Below are 19,950 nucleotides of genomic sequence, written 5' to 3'. Positions count from 1 at the left end.
CGCCCCCGCCACTGCTCGAAGACGACAATCTCCTGGCCGAGATCCTCCTCCGTCTCCCGTCGTTGCCCTCCTCACTCCCCCGCGTCTCCGCCGTCTGCAAGCGGTGGCGATGCGTCGCCGTCGACCCCAAATTCACCGCCCGCTGCGCGCCCACCACGGGGAGCCGCCCCTCCTCGGCGTCTTCCAGCACCGCAGCGACGGCATCGTCTTCGCCCCCGTCCTGGCCGCTCCCGACCGCGTCCCTCCCCAGCGCTTCGACCTGCGACTCCCCGACGACCACCCCTACCTGGGGCCACAGTTGCTCGGCTGCCGCCACGGCCGCGTCCTCGTATTCGACCGGGAGCGTGCGGAGGTCCTTGTGTGCGATCCCATCACGGGCGAGGAGCGCCGCGCGGCCGTTCCGCCGGAGTTCACAACGGACGACGTCAACGGGGCGGTACTCTGCGCTGACCGCGGCCAGGGACACGTGCACGGCGGCTGCCACTCCAGCCACTTCAAGGTGGTGTTGGTGTTCATGCGCATCCATGAATATCATGCCCTCGCGCGGGTCTACTCCTCCGAGACCAACACATGGGGCGATCCCATCACAACAGAGGCTCCATATTCAGGTTCGACTTGCTGCAGTGCAGTGGTTCTCAGAGCACCCTTGTTGGTAATGTTCTTTACTGGCTGTTAAATCATGCGGAAGACGATGGCATACTTCAGTTTGATTTGGATAGACACAGCCTCAATGTGATTGAGGCCCCTCCCAGGATGAGTTTTCCCTGCAACTGTCAGATCATCCAGGCCGAGGATGGTACTCTTGGTCTCGCCATATTGTCTCACCGTTACCATAACTTTCAAGTGTGGCAGAGGAAGGTTAATTGCCATGGTGTTGGCACATGGGTGCTACGGAAGACCACCGAAATGCACGATATTCTTGGGCTCCCTCCTCCGATTGAGGTAGCAAGAAGGGGCCGGGTGGCACTGATACGGGGATACGCCGAGGATGCCAATGAAATATTTTTATATCTGGATGGCACTGTCTACATGGTTCAACTTAAGTCGATGCAATCGAGAAAACTCTGGGAAACCCATCACGCTACCCTTTGTAATTCCTTCAACAGTTTCTATATGCCAGGTGATTGTTCATCCTTAGTCCTTACATTGTAGGAGTAACTTAATATGATTATGTCTTGTACATGGTTGCTCGAATACCTTCGTTGCAATTCGTAAGTGTTCACTGACTTAAAACTAAGTTAATGACTGTCTCTTTCCTAGCTGAACTCTTAGGTGTATCACTCTTCACTGTTCGTTCGTTAGATATACAAGCTTATAGCCTTTTTGTGTCATCATTCGATGTAGTTGTCTTTATCCTTGGGAGATAACAAATGAAATATCAAGTGGGTGTTAGTGTAAAAGCAAATGTCAAATGATTAACACCTTTTCCCCTGAAGTTGTTTTCTCTAACCAGGCTTCATTTATTTAAATCTGAATACCCAAGGTCACTTCTGTTGGTAGTGTTTATGCGTTTTGGCATGTTTTATTTTGTCTTCTTACATGATGAGGAATGAGTTTACATAATATAAAGTCTAGACCATGTCTTATTTTCTTCTTTTAAAGCTAACTTCTTAATTATAAGGTAGCTATGTATACTGCTTTCAAGAATGTTCCTTTCAAAACGCAACATGTGTGGTTTTGTTTACTGTTGCCAGCATCAATAGTGAGCTATAAAACATAACTACAAGTGAGTTCTGTTTCTTATATTTCTCGATTCATCTATTCAACAGATTCAGTGTTGCCTTCTCATATCCATTTGTCTTTTCCTTGGAACTTTTACTAATTGCATGTTTTATGTTTCTAGGCATTGGAATTGCTGGTGCACGATACAATGGGTGACTATCTGGTTTGATGTGGTAATGTGCTTAAATGGCTCAGCAGGTTAGAACATATCTGAATATAATTTGAGAGGTTTGGACTATATAGCTTTTTATATGAAAAAATATCTAGATGCGAACGTGGATAGCATGCACCAAGCCACCAATGCACTATTGTCCATTCAGCTGTTATTATCCAGTGATGTAAATAACACATATGCCAAAGATGATGGTGATGATAAGGCAAAATTCCTCTCCTGTTATGTGTTGTGCATAAATGACAACCAGATGATCCATATATTAAATATCATGGTGGTGTTGATATTACCAGTTTGTGCCTATCTAACCATGCCTAAAGCTCTCATTGATATAGCTCTGTTCTGAATAGATAAGCTGGAAGGGTTGTGTTAGTAGTCCATTTTGTTATTAGAGATAGTCAGTTACAACACTGACTCCCCCACCCCAACAGATTAGAGTATCAGAACGCTCCAAAGATTTATTTTGTGTTGCTGGTATTTCTCTGAGATATAATCAGGAATATGATATCTATTACATAGCTCTTCCTTATGTTGCCGAAGTGATCATGAGTTTATACACTCATTTTGTTTATACAGTATGTTCGATTAGGTTCTGCATTTATCTGTACCATGTTACTGTATTATGTTACTAAAAAAAATCTCTCTTAAGTGAATGAAGGGCTGCTGCAGCTCATTGAGTTTGTCACATCATATCAGTGTGGTCAGCAGTGTTTACATGTTGTCTGAAAAAAACCTTAGTTAGCGTTTTCCTTAGTCTAACCTTAACCCAATTGCATGTATTCATGTATTTATGTTTTGCCAGTTGTTTGCTTGTTCACGTGTTTGCGTATCGAAACAACTACGTAAGATACCTAGCTAGTTGTGTGCTGACTATACTTTCCGAGTTCTCTTCTGTGACGTGTTTCTGTTTTCATTTCCGACTTGTAAGTTCTGTTGTGTGTGAAGTATTTCTATTTGAGTTTCTAACTTGTAAGTTTGCAGCGTGAAGCATTCTGCCAACACACTCACATTGTTGCCATGTTCTTTGTCCCAGTCTTTCCCTGTAATGGCTTACTAACCATTTGCGGGTAAAAAAACAAGAACATGTACTTCTGATCCTTGAGCTGGACAATGCCATTTGGAGAAGAAGCTGCACGTTGGGTACAAATTACTACAGTTTCAGACTGGCAAACTGCACAACCTTCCCTTCCTTTCCTTTTTTTCTTCACCACATTTCCATGTTACGTAGAACAAACGCAAGAAACATCTGAATTTCTACAGTAAATTTAATCTAAACAAACACTTTAGCTGCTGGCCAACGTTGCGGTGAAACTGTAACAAAAGGAACAATGGCAGCAGCAAAACCACAAGACGTGATTTGCCTCCCATTTCTTCATCCTCTGCTGCATCTTTTGGTGGTTGGACATCATCGATGCCTTTATTTTGGTTTCTTTTTTGGCTGCCGTTGACCTGTAAGTAGGCCCTTAATCAACGGACTTGAAGTTGCCTCAGCGAGGACTGCTCGGAGACGAGGCCTCTGGCCGCGTCGGTCTCGAGGAGCAGCGACGTGTCGCAGGACTTGACAGGACGGTGCAGTCATGGAAGAGAAGAGGGCTCTGAGCCATGACACAGCTGTGTTGCCGTGCACCTCGTACAGGCTCCTCACCTGCTCCTCGACGACCTCCTCTGCCCTAGGTCATCTCCCAGAGTAGTAGTTCAGCCTCAGACCACGGCCAACGCCACTAGTAGTGGCGGCAGCGTTCGCCGTCATGGCAGCAGATTAAAGGAATGAAATTTGCAGTTACTTACGAGCATTGAAGCAGCACAGCAGCCAAGACACCACTGGCACTAGGCTTGAGCTCAGACCAATCTTCAGTTCAGCAGCACAGGGGTGCGATGTAGTGCGCTCAACATCTCATCTCGTCTCTTATGGAATGGAGAAAGAAGTGAACTAGTACTAATCATGATTTTTTTTTTAAATTGTGGGGTGATTATGAGCAGTATTAGCAGATGAAGAAAACCAACGCGCAAGACAAATGGATCCGTAGGTGATAGGTACCGCCGGTGGTCAAGTTTCGTTAGCTGCAAATGGACGGCTACCAAAACACAGAGATATACAAATCATAAGTTCAGATATGGGGCTCAAGGCAAACGCCATACCGTCTTCAGTTCCGTCAGACTGAACCTGTCGATGGCACGGCATCACCTTGTGCCTGATGATGCGTGGCACAAACTTAGTTGAATGCGATGAAAGCAGCCACCCACCTTCACCCCGGCTTAGAAAGCTTGACATCGAGAGCATGTGGCCGTGGGCAGCCCTGGTCTGTACCTTTGTGCGTTGGAATGGCAGAAACTCACAGAAGCCATTCAGAGAAAATCTCGCAGGTTTCAGATGATCTGCATGTACAAATAACTTCCTGCAGGTTTCAGACGATCTGCATGTACAAATAACCAACCTCTGACACTCACAGAGAAGCCTGCTTACCCAGGCATCAATGCATTTATTGAACTCATCATTTTTTTTTGTTTTTTGTTTTAGACAAACTCAGAAGCTTTTTATTCAAACGTCACAAGGTTTAGAGGGATGAAATCAAGTCCATTGGGCTGACCCGACCTAACCAAACATGGCGGCCAACCCCCAGGGATAAGATGCTTCGCAAGCTTGTGAGCCTCGACATTCGAGCTCCTAAGTTCATGAATAATATTAAAGGTAACAAAAGTACTCTTTCTATATATAGTTTCATGTATGATGGGAGCCATAGACCGCATGAATAATATCAGCTATCAGCTTTGCTATTGGAATGCTTGGTCGGTATCAAAGTAATACTTGAATAGATCATTGGAAGGCTCCGAAAAAGTTTCTCAGGTATTTGCAATGGATCAAGGATCACATGCTCACATAAAAGTGATCAGGCCATCTTGAGGTGATTGGTTACACAGATTGGCATCATTTGAGGCCACTATTGAATCACTGTGGCTGTGGAATTTTATGTCATGCCTTCAAATTATTGATAATATTGAAAGGCCATTTAGGATTTATTGTGATATTTCCGCTGCAGTCTTCTTCTCAAAGAATGATAAGTACTCGAAAGGAGCAAAACATATAGATTTGAACATAGCGGATGTGCTAACTAAAGGACTACCACCCAATACATTTTGTGGCCGGCCACGTCGAGAGAATGGGTTAGACTAATGGAGTATTAAGGGTCTTAGTGTGATGGTTGCTTTACTAATGGATTAAGAATTAGTGGGTTTGAATTCCCTCTCCTCTCCCTTGTATAGACATTTGTGTGTTATAATTAAAGTAATGCATTTATTAGATGTATGTGTGGAGTTACCACATGAGCAACGCATGAAAAATAAGAGTTACCATCCATGTCCTAGTGAATGGATCTTAATTGGCATGAAGCACATTGTACGTTTCATGCATAAATGGCACCCACTTAGTGCAGCTTAATTACCTTGAGTAAGCGCTGCCGTTTAAGACTTTGAAGTTTCATTCGACAATGCTTAGTGCATGCTTATGCGTGTATATAAATAGATAAAGCATGCTACACCTTATGGTATGGAAAAGTGACGGGAATAAGAACACACATGAGAGTTTCCCGTGTTCTCAAGTCATCAAACGACCGCTAAAGGTAAAGAAGGAAGAGTTCTCTAGCCATCAAGAGATCGCTAAAGGTAAAGGAGGAAGAGAGGCGAGAAAACTCGCTATGGCGGGTGTCAACATGGCCCAAGGTACGGATGCGTAATGTTGCACATGTAAAGGGTTTTCTCTGCCCTCGCAAAAAAAAGGGTTTTCTCTGGGTTGAATCAGTTTTGTGCTAATCGATCTTGTTGCTTCCGTGATTTTGTTAACATGCCTTGTCAATCACTGTACATTTCCGTAAACATGTTTTGATTATGGGACAAACATGTGAGATGTGTGAGTGTGATCTATATGCACCTCTGCTCGAAGGATGCACACGTAAGTTGGCATATCAGTACGTGACTCAGTGTCGCAATTAATCACCATCCTGCCTCAGATTTGCACTATGATCATCACGTCATGACTGACCCAGCGGAGGGATGGATTTGCCATGTCCTCATGTCCGTTCGGTCGGCTGGCTGGTTGGCATCTTCCTCGAAGCCATATCCTCATGTCCAGAGAAGCGGGTACAGAGTTCGGTTGACTTGATTAGACTCGCTGTCCTCTAGTCGTCTTTTGATGGCTAATATGCACACGCACAACATATAGTCGTCAGCTAACCATCCGCGAAATGTGCACTCAAGGCACTTACAATCATTTGTGTAGCTGCCTTTCGAAATGGTCTTATTGTTGCTGTCAGCCAATCATATACCTCATGTGCAACTAGGACAAACGGGCGATTAATGATCATATGTAGCTGCATGCACCAGATGCACCCTCACCAGGTATCTCATTGCATTCGACGACCAACTACTCTTCTTCCTTATAATTAGTTCTAGGACACCCTCACCCATATAGAAATCTAGCTAGGTGCATGCATGGTATGACCAATTCATCTCAAATTTTCAAAGCACACGGTTTGGTAGATAAACCACTTCCTTAGTTGAAGCTACACGACCAAGTTAGTCCGGCCAGTCTAGTTATTTTATGGTTGAAAATAGAGGCAATATTTATCGATTAGGGAGTATCATCCATAGTACACTAATGATGAAAAATATTAGTTCTAAGAGCAGGCGAATCATGTTATGAAACATTATGGACATTGCACTAGTACTTCTCTCTTATAACTCACCAAGGGTTTACTGGTGTCATGGAACAGTCACATTGCCGGTTTGGTGCTAGTTGCACCCATGTTCATCACGGTGAAGAGACTTTATTGCCTGCCGTGTAGAGGTTAGCTAGACGCGCTACCCATGAATCTTATTCCCTCCAAGGGTGTAGAAGGAGTAGCTACTTGATTCGGTGTGTCAGTGTGTGGAACCAGGATGCTTACCGGTCTTTGTGTTCACACATTAGCAGCCTACTATTGGTTAAGTCTGTTAAGCTGATAGAAAACAAAAGCTGACTTGGACAACATTAATTGCTCTCATCAAGAGATTACAAGTTTTTGCAGCTACTTAGGCAAAGTCTCTATCACGTCATGTGCCTACAGAAATACTCCTATATTGCATGGCTGGAGGTTCACTTTGTATATTGATGTCCACCTTCTTCCCTTAGCAACATGGAACTAAATCTTGCTTCAGAATTTTTGGAGTTTTTTTCATAGGCCACATCCACACGTCATAACACATTTTGTTGGTAATTAATTATACATCCGTTCTATAATTGCCGACGATCGTAGAATGCCCCCCTGCAGAAACAAAAGAATGCACACATCTAAATTAACGCTGACAACCATCAATGAATAAATAGACCATTTGGTATATAAGAATTAGGTATTTTACTTATTTATTGAAACGAGGATAAACCCCTGTCCACTGCATGGATTGATGCACCCATGTCACACCTCTATCTCGTCGATTGTGTTGGCAGGGGGGGGGGGGGGGGGGGTTGACACGACGCGCCTTGCTGGTGTGCCAGCACCTGCACCACCATGCCACGGGGCCAATTCGTTTTTCTCGGATCAGGTGGTTTGCGCTCAGGCCCATCCCTCAGCAAACTGCCTAATAAATTAAACACTTCCCCTGAAGCAAATATAGATATTTAATGCAAATTATTTTGCACTTTGTGTAATCTTGAACAAATTAGTAGCATATTCGTGCACATAATGACCACAATGTTATACGCTTACATATGTGTTCATACTTCATACATCTAAAATATATCTTCGTGGGGCTTTGTTGTCTAAATCACAGCCGAGTCAATAGACTGCACTAGCTAGGTCAGGACCTGCACCTTGCCCACAGGACAGGACTGGACGCATGTGCATTTGAAAACCAAAGGCTTCAGACTTCCACCCCCAACGATTGACCGCCGCGTCCTGCGGCGACTTTGATTTCGTAGACGCCGCGTCGCAGATTGAAATGTTTCTTCTTTTGTGAAAAGCTAGATACTCCAATGGTGCCTTTACTTTCGGAGAAGCTAAAATAATACCACTACCCTACCCGGTCAACAAAAGAAGAAGCTAATCAACACCATTTTTTTGTGTTCCTCGCAAAACACACACACACACCATTTTTTTTGTGCTGAAACTTCCAAGACCTCCGACCTGCTTGTGTGACGAAAGTGAGAGGGAGCACCTGGGCTAGGTCTTGAGTTCCTTTAAAACTATTTTTAAGAAAGAAAAACTAGAGTTACGACTATAAATTTGAAAATTTTGGATATATGACCTCTTCCTTGTTTAGCGGCAACGGAAAGTGACTCATTGTAGACAGCAAAGTTACCAAAAGCCACACTACAAAAACTGAATTTCGGCAACAAATTAACCAACAACAAAGACTAAATTCAATCAAAATTATCAAATCCGATTAGACAGTTGGGAACATCATACGAAACCGGCCTGTTGGCATGTATCCCCTTTTTCCGTTTTGTGCCTCCTTTCTAAAAAAACATCATACAAAACAACCCAGACTAACTAGTTTTTAATGAGTTTCCAGTTCGTTAATAGTAGTGTGGTAGACCGAAAATTGTAATGTGATGAAGAAACGAAATAGAAGAGCACTCTATAAATATAATTGTAATTGATCACATGGGACATGTCAGTGGAATAATAGCACTAGTATTCAGGAAGGTAACAGGTTGTTTCTTGTTTTCTGGTGTGCAGCTTGGAATATGATTGCTCTGATCGTGCCAAGTCAAATATGACCATGTAAGTAAATCAGTCTCTATCTATAAATTGATCAAGAACAGGTCTTGCCTGTCACTCCATTCTTACGACAAGGTGTTCTTGACCAGTTTGGGACGCCATGGCTGGCGGAGGAGGGAAAGCCAAGCCGCTCGAGTTCACGCCGACATGGATCGTGGCGTCGGTCTGCTCCGTCATAGTCATCATCTCCTTGCTCTTCGAGCGCTTGCTCCACCGCCTAGGCAAGGTACGTGCTTGCGTGCCCCCACCATGAGAGAGAGACACACTGCATCGAGTCCAAGCGACCATCAGCTGAACAGCTTCTGGGCACGCGCGTTTCCATGCAGAGGCTGATGAGGAGCCGCAAGAAGCCGCTGTACGAGGCCCTGCTCAAGGTGAAGGAGGAGCTGATGCTGCTGGGGTTCATCTCGCTGCTGCTCACCGTGTTCCAGGGCCCCATGGGGAAGCTCTGCGTCAGCCCGGGCACCATGCACCACCTGCTGCCCTGCAAGCCGCCGCCGCACAAGACGGACCACCTCGGCGGCGCCGTGTTCACCGGCGTGATGGGTGGGGCGAGGCGCCTCCTGGCTGGAGGAGCCTCCTCCGACGAATACTGCCTCAAGAAGGTACAACTGAATTGGTGCTTGATTTTGTCTATGATACTATGCTTTTCCTTTTTTTTTCTCTCGTCTTTGTCGATCGAAAACTCTGGTATATTGTTACTACTTTAACTATTTGACCCGTTCCACGATATTCTTATCCAGTGATTCATTTGACGCCATTTGACATATGCAGGGCAAAGTTCCACTACTTTCATCTGAAGCTATTCATCAGTTACACATATTTATCTTCGTGTTGGCAGTCACTCATTTCGTTCTCAGTGCTATTACAGTCCTTCTAGGAATTGCACAGGTACATAGTACTAACTAAAAGTCCAACTAGAGGTTTGTTAGTAACGCGTAATTAGTGTATCATGATTGTCCTAATTACCATGTTAATTGTTGTTCAGACAAGAAATTGGCGACATTGGGAGGCCAAGATCCAAGAAAATGATGGTGGTGGTATGTTGCAAACACTTCCCTAGTTTAGCTAACGATGACTTCACAAGTTTTGTTCAATATAAAGTTGTGTTATATTCTGCTTATGAATGTTGGGTCCTAACTTGCAGCACCTCAAATGATCAAGCATGTTCAAGAATTCAAATTTATTCAAGACCACTTTAAAGGTCATAGAAAACGATCGAAGATATTTGGTTGGATGGTATGTTTTTTTCTTATGTCTTAAGTATCGAAACAAAATGCATTTGTTATTTACTTTGGAATTGGGGTATAAGACAACTCATCATCTTTTTAGCGCTCCTTCTTCAAACAATTCTATGGATCAGTCACTGATGAGGACTACACAACAATGAGACTTGGTTTCATCATGGTAACCAACCTACATTTTCTAGTAAATACTGCTAGTGGAATCGAAGAAATTTATATATAAGCTACATTCCTTTTTCACAGAAACACTGTAAGGGGACACCAAAATTCAACTTTTATAGTTACATGATTAGAGCTTTGGAGTTTGATTTTAAGAAGGTTGTCGGTATCAGGTAAATGTTCAATGCCATTGTTACAAAATATGTGACCTACTTTTTTTCTAAATCATTTGCAATGTCTATATCAATTACCAATAGAGAAAAATATCGAATTGATCTCCATGTTATGCTTATGTAGTTGGTACCTTTGGGCCATGCTGATGATATTCCTACTATTGAATGTTCAAGGTATGTATCACTAAAGGCCATAAGTACTTACATAACTCTTATTGAGTTAAACTCTCGCAAAATCTTTTTATAAAATTTTATTTGGTTACATTCACTAGACAATATTTTTATGTGAAAAATAACTCCACTCTTGTTTATCGACATTGCAGGGTGGTATGTCTACATTTGGATAACCTTGGTTCCATTCATTGTAAGTAAACATGATTTACTATCTATAGAAAAATACATAAAAGGAACTTCCGCTGCATGTATGCTTGTTTTAAGGACTAAATAATAATTATATGCCTTCATATAACTTCCACAACGACCTTTCAAACTACGGATGATCCAATAAAGGGGCAGGGTCATGACATCAACTTATGTATTTGTTTTTGGCAGATGCTACTTGTGGTAGGAAGTAAGATGGAGCACATCATTACGGAATTGGCTTATGAGGTTGCCCAGAAGCATACAGCTATTCGAGGAGATTTAGTAGTTGCCCCTTCAGATGACTTCTTCTGGTTCCACCGGCCTAAATTAGTCCTTCTGTTGATCCACGTCGTCCTGTTTCAGAATGCATTTGAAATTGCATTTTTCTTCTGGCTCTTGGTAAGAACAATAAATAATCTAGTTGTACTCGACCAAATTTACTTGAAGTATTAGAGAGTGTCATAACCTTCAAACATATTATAAGTTTAGGATTTGCTAGTTCCAAATTGGAATCTAATGAACGAAAGTAGAACTAACTCTGGCATTTATCAACCTTGCAGGTGACATACGGTTTTAAATCATGCATCATGGGGAAACCAGCATATGTTATTACTCGAATTGTCATAAGGTACATAGAAATCACAATAATAGCAATACTATGTTGAGAAATCTTGAGAACATACTCATCATTTTTCCTTCTTTCAGCGTAATCTGCCAACTCCTTTGTGGTTACAGCACCCTACCACTATATGCTATCGTCTCTCATGTGAGTTCAATTCATAAACTTGATAAAATTGTAGTTTTGTTGGGATTTAATGCTTCTTTTGTCTTGAAATTTACCTATAAGTAGCCATTCTTGAGCAACACAAAGCTTGCTTTCACAAATAGATACCATTGTAAAGGTCTTTATTGACATGGTAAGAAAAATATTTCTTATCGATCGTTTTATTCTGATTTTGTCTCATCGTTTTGTGTAGATGGGTACTTCTTTCAAGAAGACTATATTTGATGACAATGTGACTGAAGGCCTTGTCAACTGGGCTGAAAAGGCTCGGAGGCGCACAAGAAACCCAAATAAAATTACTACAGAGCCAATTGACGAGGCAAATGGTGGCGCAGTTCAAATGACAAATACACATGCCAACTCATCAGTGGAGCAAGGGACCGCTAGGCTATTATAATTGTGTACATTGATTGCTTTACAAAGGGTCATATAGTAACAATTTCGACAATTGTAAATATATATGTTTTAGAGGCCAAAAATATCTTTTGATAATGCTAGTTATTTATGTGTTCAAGACATTATTAATTCTTCCTAACAAACTGCTCACCTTCTCTACCCCTCCCTCAGCAAACCTTCTCTACGTGACTTGTCCAAAATTTCAAATACATGCCCTATTAACTAATGTTGCATAGTAAAATGGCACGGTTTTTCCAGCTCATTGAATGAATGACAAATGATGCACTTGAACAAACAATAGGTGTTACATAAATGATTCAATTACGGCGAAGTAGTAGAAATAACTTATAGAAGTTTTGCCAAGCACAAAATCATAAATGTTAGAGTTATATTTATGATGGCTTTTGGCTTTCTGTATTTTGACCTTTGCTCTCCCACTTGTACTTGTATATATGATGGGTTTAGCCTCCTGATAATACTAAGTCGCATATTCATAACATGGTATCAGTGCTATGGTTTAGATCTTCCTCCGGACGACACAAATCGTCTTATGATCGATTTTTTTGGGTCTGATTCTCCTCTTTCTCCTATTGTATTCATCTTATTTCTCCAAGTCCGATCGAGTACCAAATTGGTTTTGTTGTCCAGATCGCCAAATCCCGCTGCCGCCCTTTTTTTCCTGCTGAAACGACCGGCTCGTTGTTCCTGTTCGCCTGCAGCTGCTCTGCGGCCGTTGCTCCCTTATGGTCGCCCATCACCACCTCCAATCCTGGCAGACACCGACATCTCTAGGTTTCCGCCAGCCGCCGCCATTTGCCACCTGCGTCCTCCGCCAGCTCTGTTTCTTCAGCTTTTGTCATTCGCATCATCCAATTGGTCCTCCCCATTCTCAGTTGCTCGAACTCTACACCCTACCTCTTAATTAGCTTCATCCTCCAAGCCGGTCACCCCATTGAATCTTCGTGTTTTTGACACGCCACATCATGTCCGTCATGGCTGCTTATGCATGGAACTATATCTTAATTAGTTAGGTTATAATAATTAGAAGCATATGCATGTGTGTTTGCCCAAGACAAAGTTTATGAAGTCTAAGTTTTTTTACACTAATAAAGCTATCAATTTGTTTTTCTGTTTTATGAGTCTCATTTTTAATGCTCCCCATCATATGTTTAGATTTCAAGGTGTAATTTTCAACTAATAATTTGTTTTTATTTTTAAATTTCTTTCATTTTCTTTATCTTTATCTTTTTTATATAAACTTTACACGCACATACTATATCTATACAAAATTAGAATGATATCTTCTAGATTGTCTCATCCTTCCTTCTCTTTCTTCTCTCACACTCACAATTATCATTTGTTTTCACACATCCTCTTAGAGCATCTACAGCTAGGCGCCTCAAACGATTAAGCGGCCCGGTCTGTGACCGATAAAAAAAAGCGACCCCGAGGGGATATGGACTGACGGAACTTGATGAAATAATTAAAAAAAGAGCCAAGTAGCCATCAACGGGATACGGAGTGTGACTATGAATCTTCCCTACGTATAAGCAAAAAATATAAAGAGCAAATGTTTAGCGAGTCTCGTGAGCCGAAACTCGGCAAAGAAAGACCGTTGTCACGGTTACGTCGCTTGCTCTATAGCCGGGCCCACCTCTCAGACTTTACCGAGCTTTTTCGGTCTGCAACTTGACGAACTTGAGATTATGTCGGGTTTATTTCTTCGCTGAGTCGTTTTCCGTTGGAACTAGGCAAAGTATAAACAGAAAAACATGTTACATCTAGTTATCTTCGCCGAGTCATTTTCCGTTGGAACTAGGCAAAGTATGTTGGAACAATGCTTAGTGCTTATGCATGTATAAATAGTAAATAGACAAAGCATACTACATCTAAGGGTATGGAAAATTGACAGAAATGCCGAGTCTCCCTTGTTCTCTAATCATCAAGCGAGCGCTAAAGGTAAAGAAGGAAGACAGGTTAGAAAAACTGGCTATGGCCGGTGTCAACATGGCTAAAGGTACGGATATATGTGCAATTTTGTGCTAATCGATCTTGTTTTTTTTTGTGCTAATCGATCTTGTTGCTTATGTGATTTTGCTAACATGCTTTATCAGTTACTGTACATGCCCCAAGCGTCACGTTCATGGGACAGGCATGTGTGATATGGTGAGTGCGTGATCTATATGCATGTCCAATCGAATGATGCACGGGAACCATCCTGCCTAAGATTTGAACTACGATCATCACGTCATAACTGACGAAGCAGAGGGACCAATTTGCCGTGTGCCTTCGGTTGGTTGTCTGATTGGCATGCATGCATCTTCCAAAGCCATGTCCTCGTGTCCAAAGAAGCGGGTAGAGAGCTCGGTTGACTAGACTGGCCGCCTTCCAGTCGTGTTTCGACGGCTACTATATATATGCACGCTCACATTAATATGGTCGTCAGTTAGCCATCCACGAAATGTGCACTCAAGGCACTTACAATCATTTGTGTAGCTGCTTCTCGAAATGGTCTTATATGTAGCTAGCTATCAGTCAACAACCATGGACGTCGTCGTCGTGTGCAACTAGGGCATGCAAATGGGCAATTAACAACCATTTGTGGCTGCATGCCCTAGTTGCAATTCTACCTACCGCACTAGATCCACCCTCACCAGCTCTCTATTACAGGCGAACCCGCACCAGGCACCCTCACCCATATATATCCAAATCCAGCTAGGTGCATGCATGGTAGTTGATGGTGATCGACCAGTCCATCTCAATTTTCAAAGCACACGCTTTGTAGGTAAAGACGGGCCTTGGCTACACGAAAATTCAAGACCAAGTTAGTCTAGCCAGTATTGGTATTTTGCGTCTGAAAATGAAGGCGATAGTTAACTCATCCAAGATTATCTGATTAGGGAGTATCATCGTAGCAAATTATTTAGCTCTAAGAGCAGGCGGATCATGCTATGTGTTCTCTCCTAGAACTCGCCAAGGGTTTATTGGTGTCATCGAAAAGTCACAGTGCCGGTTTGGTGAAGCTCCACCCATGCTTATCGCAGTGAAGAATATTGGATGTACAGCAAGCAGTCATAAAATTGCGCTTCCAAAAAACCTTATTGCCTCGCCTGTAGAGGTTAGCTTGACGCGCCAACGATAAATCTTATTTCCTTCTAGGGCGAAGAATGAGTTGCTACTTGATTCACCGTGTGAAACCAGGACGTATCTTCTGGTCTTTGTTCACACATTAGCAGCATACCATCAACAACCGTGGCCGAGGCTATTAAGCTACTCCCTCTGTTCCTAAATATAAGATCTTTTAAAGATTTCAATACCGACAATATATGGATGTATATAACCCTAGTTTAAAATGTAGATTCACTCATTTTGTTTTGTATGCATGTAGTCTGCATTAAAATCTCTAAAAAGGCTTATATTTAGGAACGAATGGAGTACTAGACTAGAAACAAACAAACAGAAAACTGACTTGGACAGCATTGCGTCCTTGCCATCGTTCGCCAGTCGCCATGGCCCTGTGTGTGTTATGGTTTTTTTTTTAGAAAAGGAGGAATCACCCCCGGCCTCTGCAGTGTGTTATGGGTAGCTATTAATCTTATTCATCTCCGGTGCAGGCAACCAAACATGATGTAGTTGCATTCGCCGAGCCAATGCAGACAACCAAATAATATGCCTAAAGCAATCCTCTAATGCAAGCAGCCTCATTGTAGGCAACCAAATGAAGTGCATGTGTTAATGTTTTCTCGTTTTTTCTCAACCAGCCTCCGTTAAGACAGGCTGAGCTAAGCCGCTCGGGAAAGCTACCAAACACGCCCTAGTGTATTTCGAAATGCATGCTGCTGTCAGGAAGCCCACTTGGTGGAGCTGGGTCACCGCACTAGGCCAGGACCTGCACCTGGACTGTTGAACTGGACGCAAACCAAACGCTTTGGACTTCCACCATCCGACGTTGACGGCCGCGACTTTGATTTCGCTGACGCCGCGTCGCAGATCCAATCTGAAACCACGGTTTTCTGCTTTGTCCGGGAATGCAAATATACTAGTATATTTTAACCAAGAATGATATTGCAATAGTGTTTTCTCAGAAAATAAAAAATATACATATCAGTGGTTTCTCTACTTACAGATTAGGCTAAAATAATAGATGTGCTTTTGACCGGTACCACCTGGGCCAGCTAGGTCTAGAATTCTTTTTAACCATTGTGTTTTGAAAGAAAAAACGGAGCAATGACTACAAATTCGAATATTTCAGATCCATGGCCTTGTCACTGTTAGCGGCAACTACAAATTTGAAAGAAAAGTGGATCATCGCCGTTGTGAGCGGCATTACATGAAAGTTACCAAAAGCCACATTGCATCAAGGGAATTTTGACAACAAATTTACCAAACAACGACCAGATCTAATCAAAGTACAAATTTCGTTCAGGCAGTTGGGGACATCATACGAAACACCCCAAAACAGACTATTATTCCAGTTTCCAGTTCCCGTTGGTTAATAGTAGTGTGGTGGTCATCGCAAAAAAAAAGTAGTGCGGTGGACCGTAGACTGCAGCACAAAAAAGAAAAAAAATGGTCACATGGGACATATGCTAGCGGAATACTAGTGGTAGTATTTTTCGAGAATGAATACTAGTAGTATTTAGGAAGGTAACGCGTTGTTTCTTGTTTTCCTGTGTGTACATGTAGCTTGGAATATAATTCAGGGTTCTGATCGTGCCAAGTCAATATTGTCATGCGTGATAACTGATGACCATGTAACTGAGTAGTTTCGTCTCTTGTAGCTATATAAATGTATCAAGAATAGTCTTGCTTGCCACTTCATTCTTACGACAAGGGGCGTCGGCGTGGGCTTGGTTCTTGACGAGTACGTTTGGGGCGCCATGGCCGGCGGTGAAGGGAAGGCCAAGCCGCTCGAGTTCACGCCGACATGGATCGTGGCGTTGGTCTGCTCCGTCATGATCATCATCTCCCTGCTCTTCGAGCGCTTGCTCCACCGCCTAGGCAAGGTATGTGCGTACATCCACCATGAGAGACCACGAAGCTGCCTGCCGTATCTGTCGAAGCAATCGGCCATCAGCTGAACGTTTGGGCACGCACGTTTGCATGCAGAGGCTGATAAGGAGTCGCAAGAAGCCGATGTACGAGGCCCTGCTCAAGGTGAAGGAGGAGCTGATGCTGCTGGGGTTCATCTCGCTGCTGCTCACCGTCTTCCAGGGGCCCATTGGGAAGCTGTGCGTCAGCCCGAGCACCATGCTCCACCTGCAGCCCTGCAAGCCGCCGCTGCACGAGACGGACCACCTCGGTGGCGCTGTGTTCACCGGCGTGTTGGGTGGGGGGAGGCGCCTCCTGGCTGGAGGAGCCTCCTCCGACGACGAATACTGCCTCAAGAAGGTACAGCTCAAGGCATCAGAAGTGCTTGATTTTGTTTTGTGATATTTTTCTTGAAAAGGAGGATTACCCTTGACGGCTTGACCTCTGCAGATGATGCACACAACCATTTTGTCGGTTCTCGATTTTATTTGTGATACTCTACTTTTCCTTTTTCTTCTGTCTTCGTCGATCTATTGTTTTTCGTCTTTGACCCGTTCCACCTTGTTCTTATCCAATGATTCATTTGACGCCATTTGGCATGCAGGACAAAGTTCCATTACTTTCATCTGAAGCTATTCATCAACTACACATATTTATCTTCGTGTTGGCGGTCACCCATTTCCTTCTCAGTGCTATTACAGTACTTCTAGGAATTGCACAGGTACTAACTAAAACTCTGACTATATTTTTGTTAGTAACGAGTAATTCGTCTACCATAGCTTTTCTAACTACTATGTTAATTGTTGTGCAGACGAGAAATTGGCGACATTGGGAGACCAAGATACAAGAAAGTGATGACGGTGGTATGTATATATGATGCAAATAGTTTCCTTTCCTTGTTTGGCTAATGATGAGTTCACAAGTTTTCTTCAGTTGTATGAAGTTGTGTTACATTTTTTGTTTACTAATGTTGGGTCCTAACTTGCAGCCCCTCAAATGATCAAGCACATTCGAGAATTCAAATTTATTCAAGACCACTTTAAAGGTCATAGAAAGCGGTCGAGGATATTTGGTTGGATGGTATACTTTCTTTTTCTTGTGTTTTTATAAGGATCAAAACATATATATTGCCTTATTTCTCTATTTTGCAATTGGGCTATAAGATAAGTCATCGTCTTTTTAGCGTTCCTTCTTCAAACAATTTTATGGATCCGTCACTGAGGAGGACTACACAACAATGAGACTTGGTTTCATCATGGTAATCAACCTACATTTTAATCGATATATAGAAGTCACGTGTATGTTTTCGGGTATACACTATTAGTGGAGGAAACTTATATATATACATGCTTCATTCCTTTTCACAGAAACATTGTAAGGGGACACCAAAATTCAACTTTTATAGTTACATGATCAGAGCTTTGGAGGTTGATTTTAAGAAAGTTGTTGGTATTAGGTAAGTGCTCAATGCTACTATTACAAAATGCATTACCCAATTTTTTTCTAAAGCATATGCTATGTATAGATCAATTACCTATAGAGAAAATAGCAAATTGATGTCCATGTTATGCTTATGTAGTTGGTACCTTTGGGCCATGCTGATGATATTCCTACTATTGAATGTTGAAGGTATGTATCACTAGAGGTCACAAGTTTTGATCCACTTGTATAACTCTTCTTTTGTTAAATTGTCACAAAAATATATTTATTTATTTACTTATTTTATTTTGACTAACCCTCACTAGACAATTTTTTATGTGAAAAGTAACCCGACTCTTGTCGTACCGTTATTGTAGGGTGGTATGTCTACATTTGGATTACCTTGGTTCCATTCATTGTAAGTAAACATGAGTTACTATCTATACAAAAACACATAAAAGAAATTTCTACTACATGTATGCATGTTTTAAGGACTAAATACTAATTATATGCCTTCATATGACTTCTACAATGATCTTTCAAACTAAGCATGATCCAAAAAAGGGCAGACTCGTGACATCAACTTATTGTATTTGTGTTTGGCAGATGTTACTTGTGGTAGGAAGTAAGATGGAGCACATAATAACGGAATTGGCTTATGAGGTTGCCCAGAAGGATACGGCTATTCGAGGGGATTTAGTAGTTTCTCCTTCAGATAACTTCTTTTGGTTCCATCGGCCTAAATTAGTCCTTCTGTTGATCCACATCGTCCTATTTCAAAATGCATTTGAAATTGCATTTTTCTTCTGGCTCTTGGTAAGAACAATAAGTAAGCTTGTTGTACCCACAACCTAATTTAACATGAAGTATTGGAGAGTACGATAAGAATCGTGAAATTACATAGAATATAAGTTATGGATTTGATAGTTTCAAATAGGAATCTAATGAATACAAGTAGGACTAACCCTTGCATTTATCAATGTTGCAGGTAACATATGGTTTTAAATCATGCATCATGGGGAAACCAGCATATGTTATTACTCGAGTTGTCATAAGGTACAACAGAAATCACAATGGCATCAACAACTTATTGAGACATCTTAAAAACATACTCATTACATTTTACTTCTTTCAGTGTAATCTGCCAAGTTCTTTGTGGTTACAGCACCCTACCACTATACGCCGTTGTCTCCCATGTGAGTTCAATTAATAAAGTGGATAAAATTGTAGTTTTGTTGTGATATAATGATTTTCAACTTGAACTATACCTATGAGTATCCATTCTTGATGAATACAAAGCTTGTTTTCACAAATTGATACAATTTTAATGGCTTTATTGTCATGATCAAACAAATATTCTTATCTATCATTTTATTCTAATTTTGTCTCATCATTGGTATAGATGGGGAATTCTTTCAAGAAGACTATATTTGATGACAATGTGACCGAAGGCCTTGTCAACTGGGCTGAAAAGGCTAGGAGAGGCACAAGAACCCCAAATAAAATTACTACAGACGCAAGTAGTTCACCAATTGACGGGGCAAATGGTGGCGCAGTTCAAATGACAAATACACGGGCGAACTCATCGGTGGAGCAAGGGACAGCTAGGCTGATATAGTCGTGTACATTAGTTGCTAATACAAAGGGTCCTGTAGCAACAATTTCGGCAAGTGTACAAATATCTTTTTAGAGGGCACAAATATCTTTCGATAATGCTAGTTATTCGTGTGTTCAA

At 42.0% G+C, this 19,950-nt stretch overlaps 2 protein-coding genes across 3 annotated transcripts; both read left to right on the top strand.

Moving 5' to 3' along the window:
* The first annotated feature begins 8,695 nt into the window (after positions 1-8,695).
* On the top strand, positions 8,696-11,883 carry LOC123187322 (MLO-like protein 1). The gene is made up of 13 exons (XM_044599164.1): positions 8,696-8,872; positions 8,973-9,251; positions 9,421-9,537; positions 9,635-9,686; positions 9,794-9,885; positions 9,979-10,053; positions 10,134-10,222; positions 10,347-10,396; positions 10,546-10,586; positions 10,775-10,984; positions 11,146-11,213; positions 11,291-11,351; positions 11,563-11,883. The coding sequence occupies exons 1-13, from the start codon at positions 8,747-8,749 to the stop codon at positions 11,764-11,766; spliced, it is 1,464 nt and encodes a 487-aa protein (XP_044455099.1). The 5' UTR covers positions 8,696-8,746; the 3' UTR covers positions 11,767-11,883.
* A 4,664-nt stretch (positions 11,884-16,547) lies between these two features.
* On the top strand, positions 16,548-19,950 carry LOC123187319 (MLO-like protein 1). Of its 2 annotated transcripts, XM_044599161.1 has the most exons (13): positions 16,548-16,771; positions 16,875-17,156; positions 17,401-17,517; positions 17,608-17,659; positions 17,785-17,876; positions 17,980-18,054; positions 18,164-18,252; positions 18,376-18,425; positions 18,593-18,633; positions 18,822-19,031; positions 19,204-19,271; positions 19,351-19,411; positions 19,618-19,950. In XM_044599161.1, the coding sequence occupies exons 1-13, from the start codon at positions 16,646-16,648 to the stop codon at positions 19,831-19,833; spliced, it is 1,479 nt and encodes a 492-aa protein (XP_044455096.1). In that variant the 5' UTR covers positions 16,548-16,645; the 3' UTR covers positions 19,834-19,950. The 2 variants fall into 2 exon arrangements, with proteins under 2 accessions (XP_044455096.1, XP_044455097.1); XM_044599162.1 differs by lacking the exon at positions 19,351-19,411.

The sequence above is a fragment of the Triticum aestivum genome, chromosome 2A, assembly GCF_018294505.1.
Source record: "Triticum aestivum cultivar Chinese Spring chromosome 2A, IWGSC CS RefSeq v2.1, whole genome shotgun sequence".
NCBI classification, from domain to species: Eukaryota; Viridiplantae; Streptophyta; class Magnoliopsida; order Poales; family Poaceae; genus Triticum; species Triticum aestivum.
The sequence above is the reverse complement of the archived record's forward strand: the minus strand, read 5'-3'. Positions and strand labels throughout refer to the sequence as shown.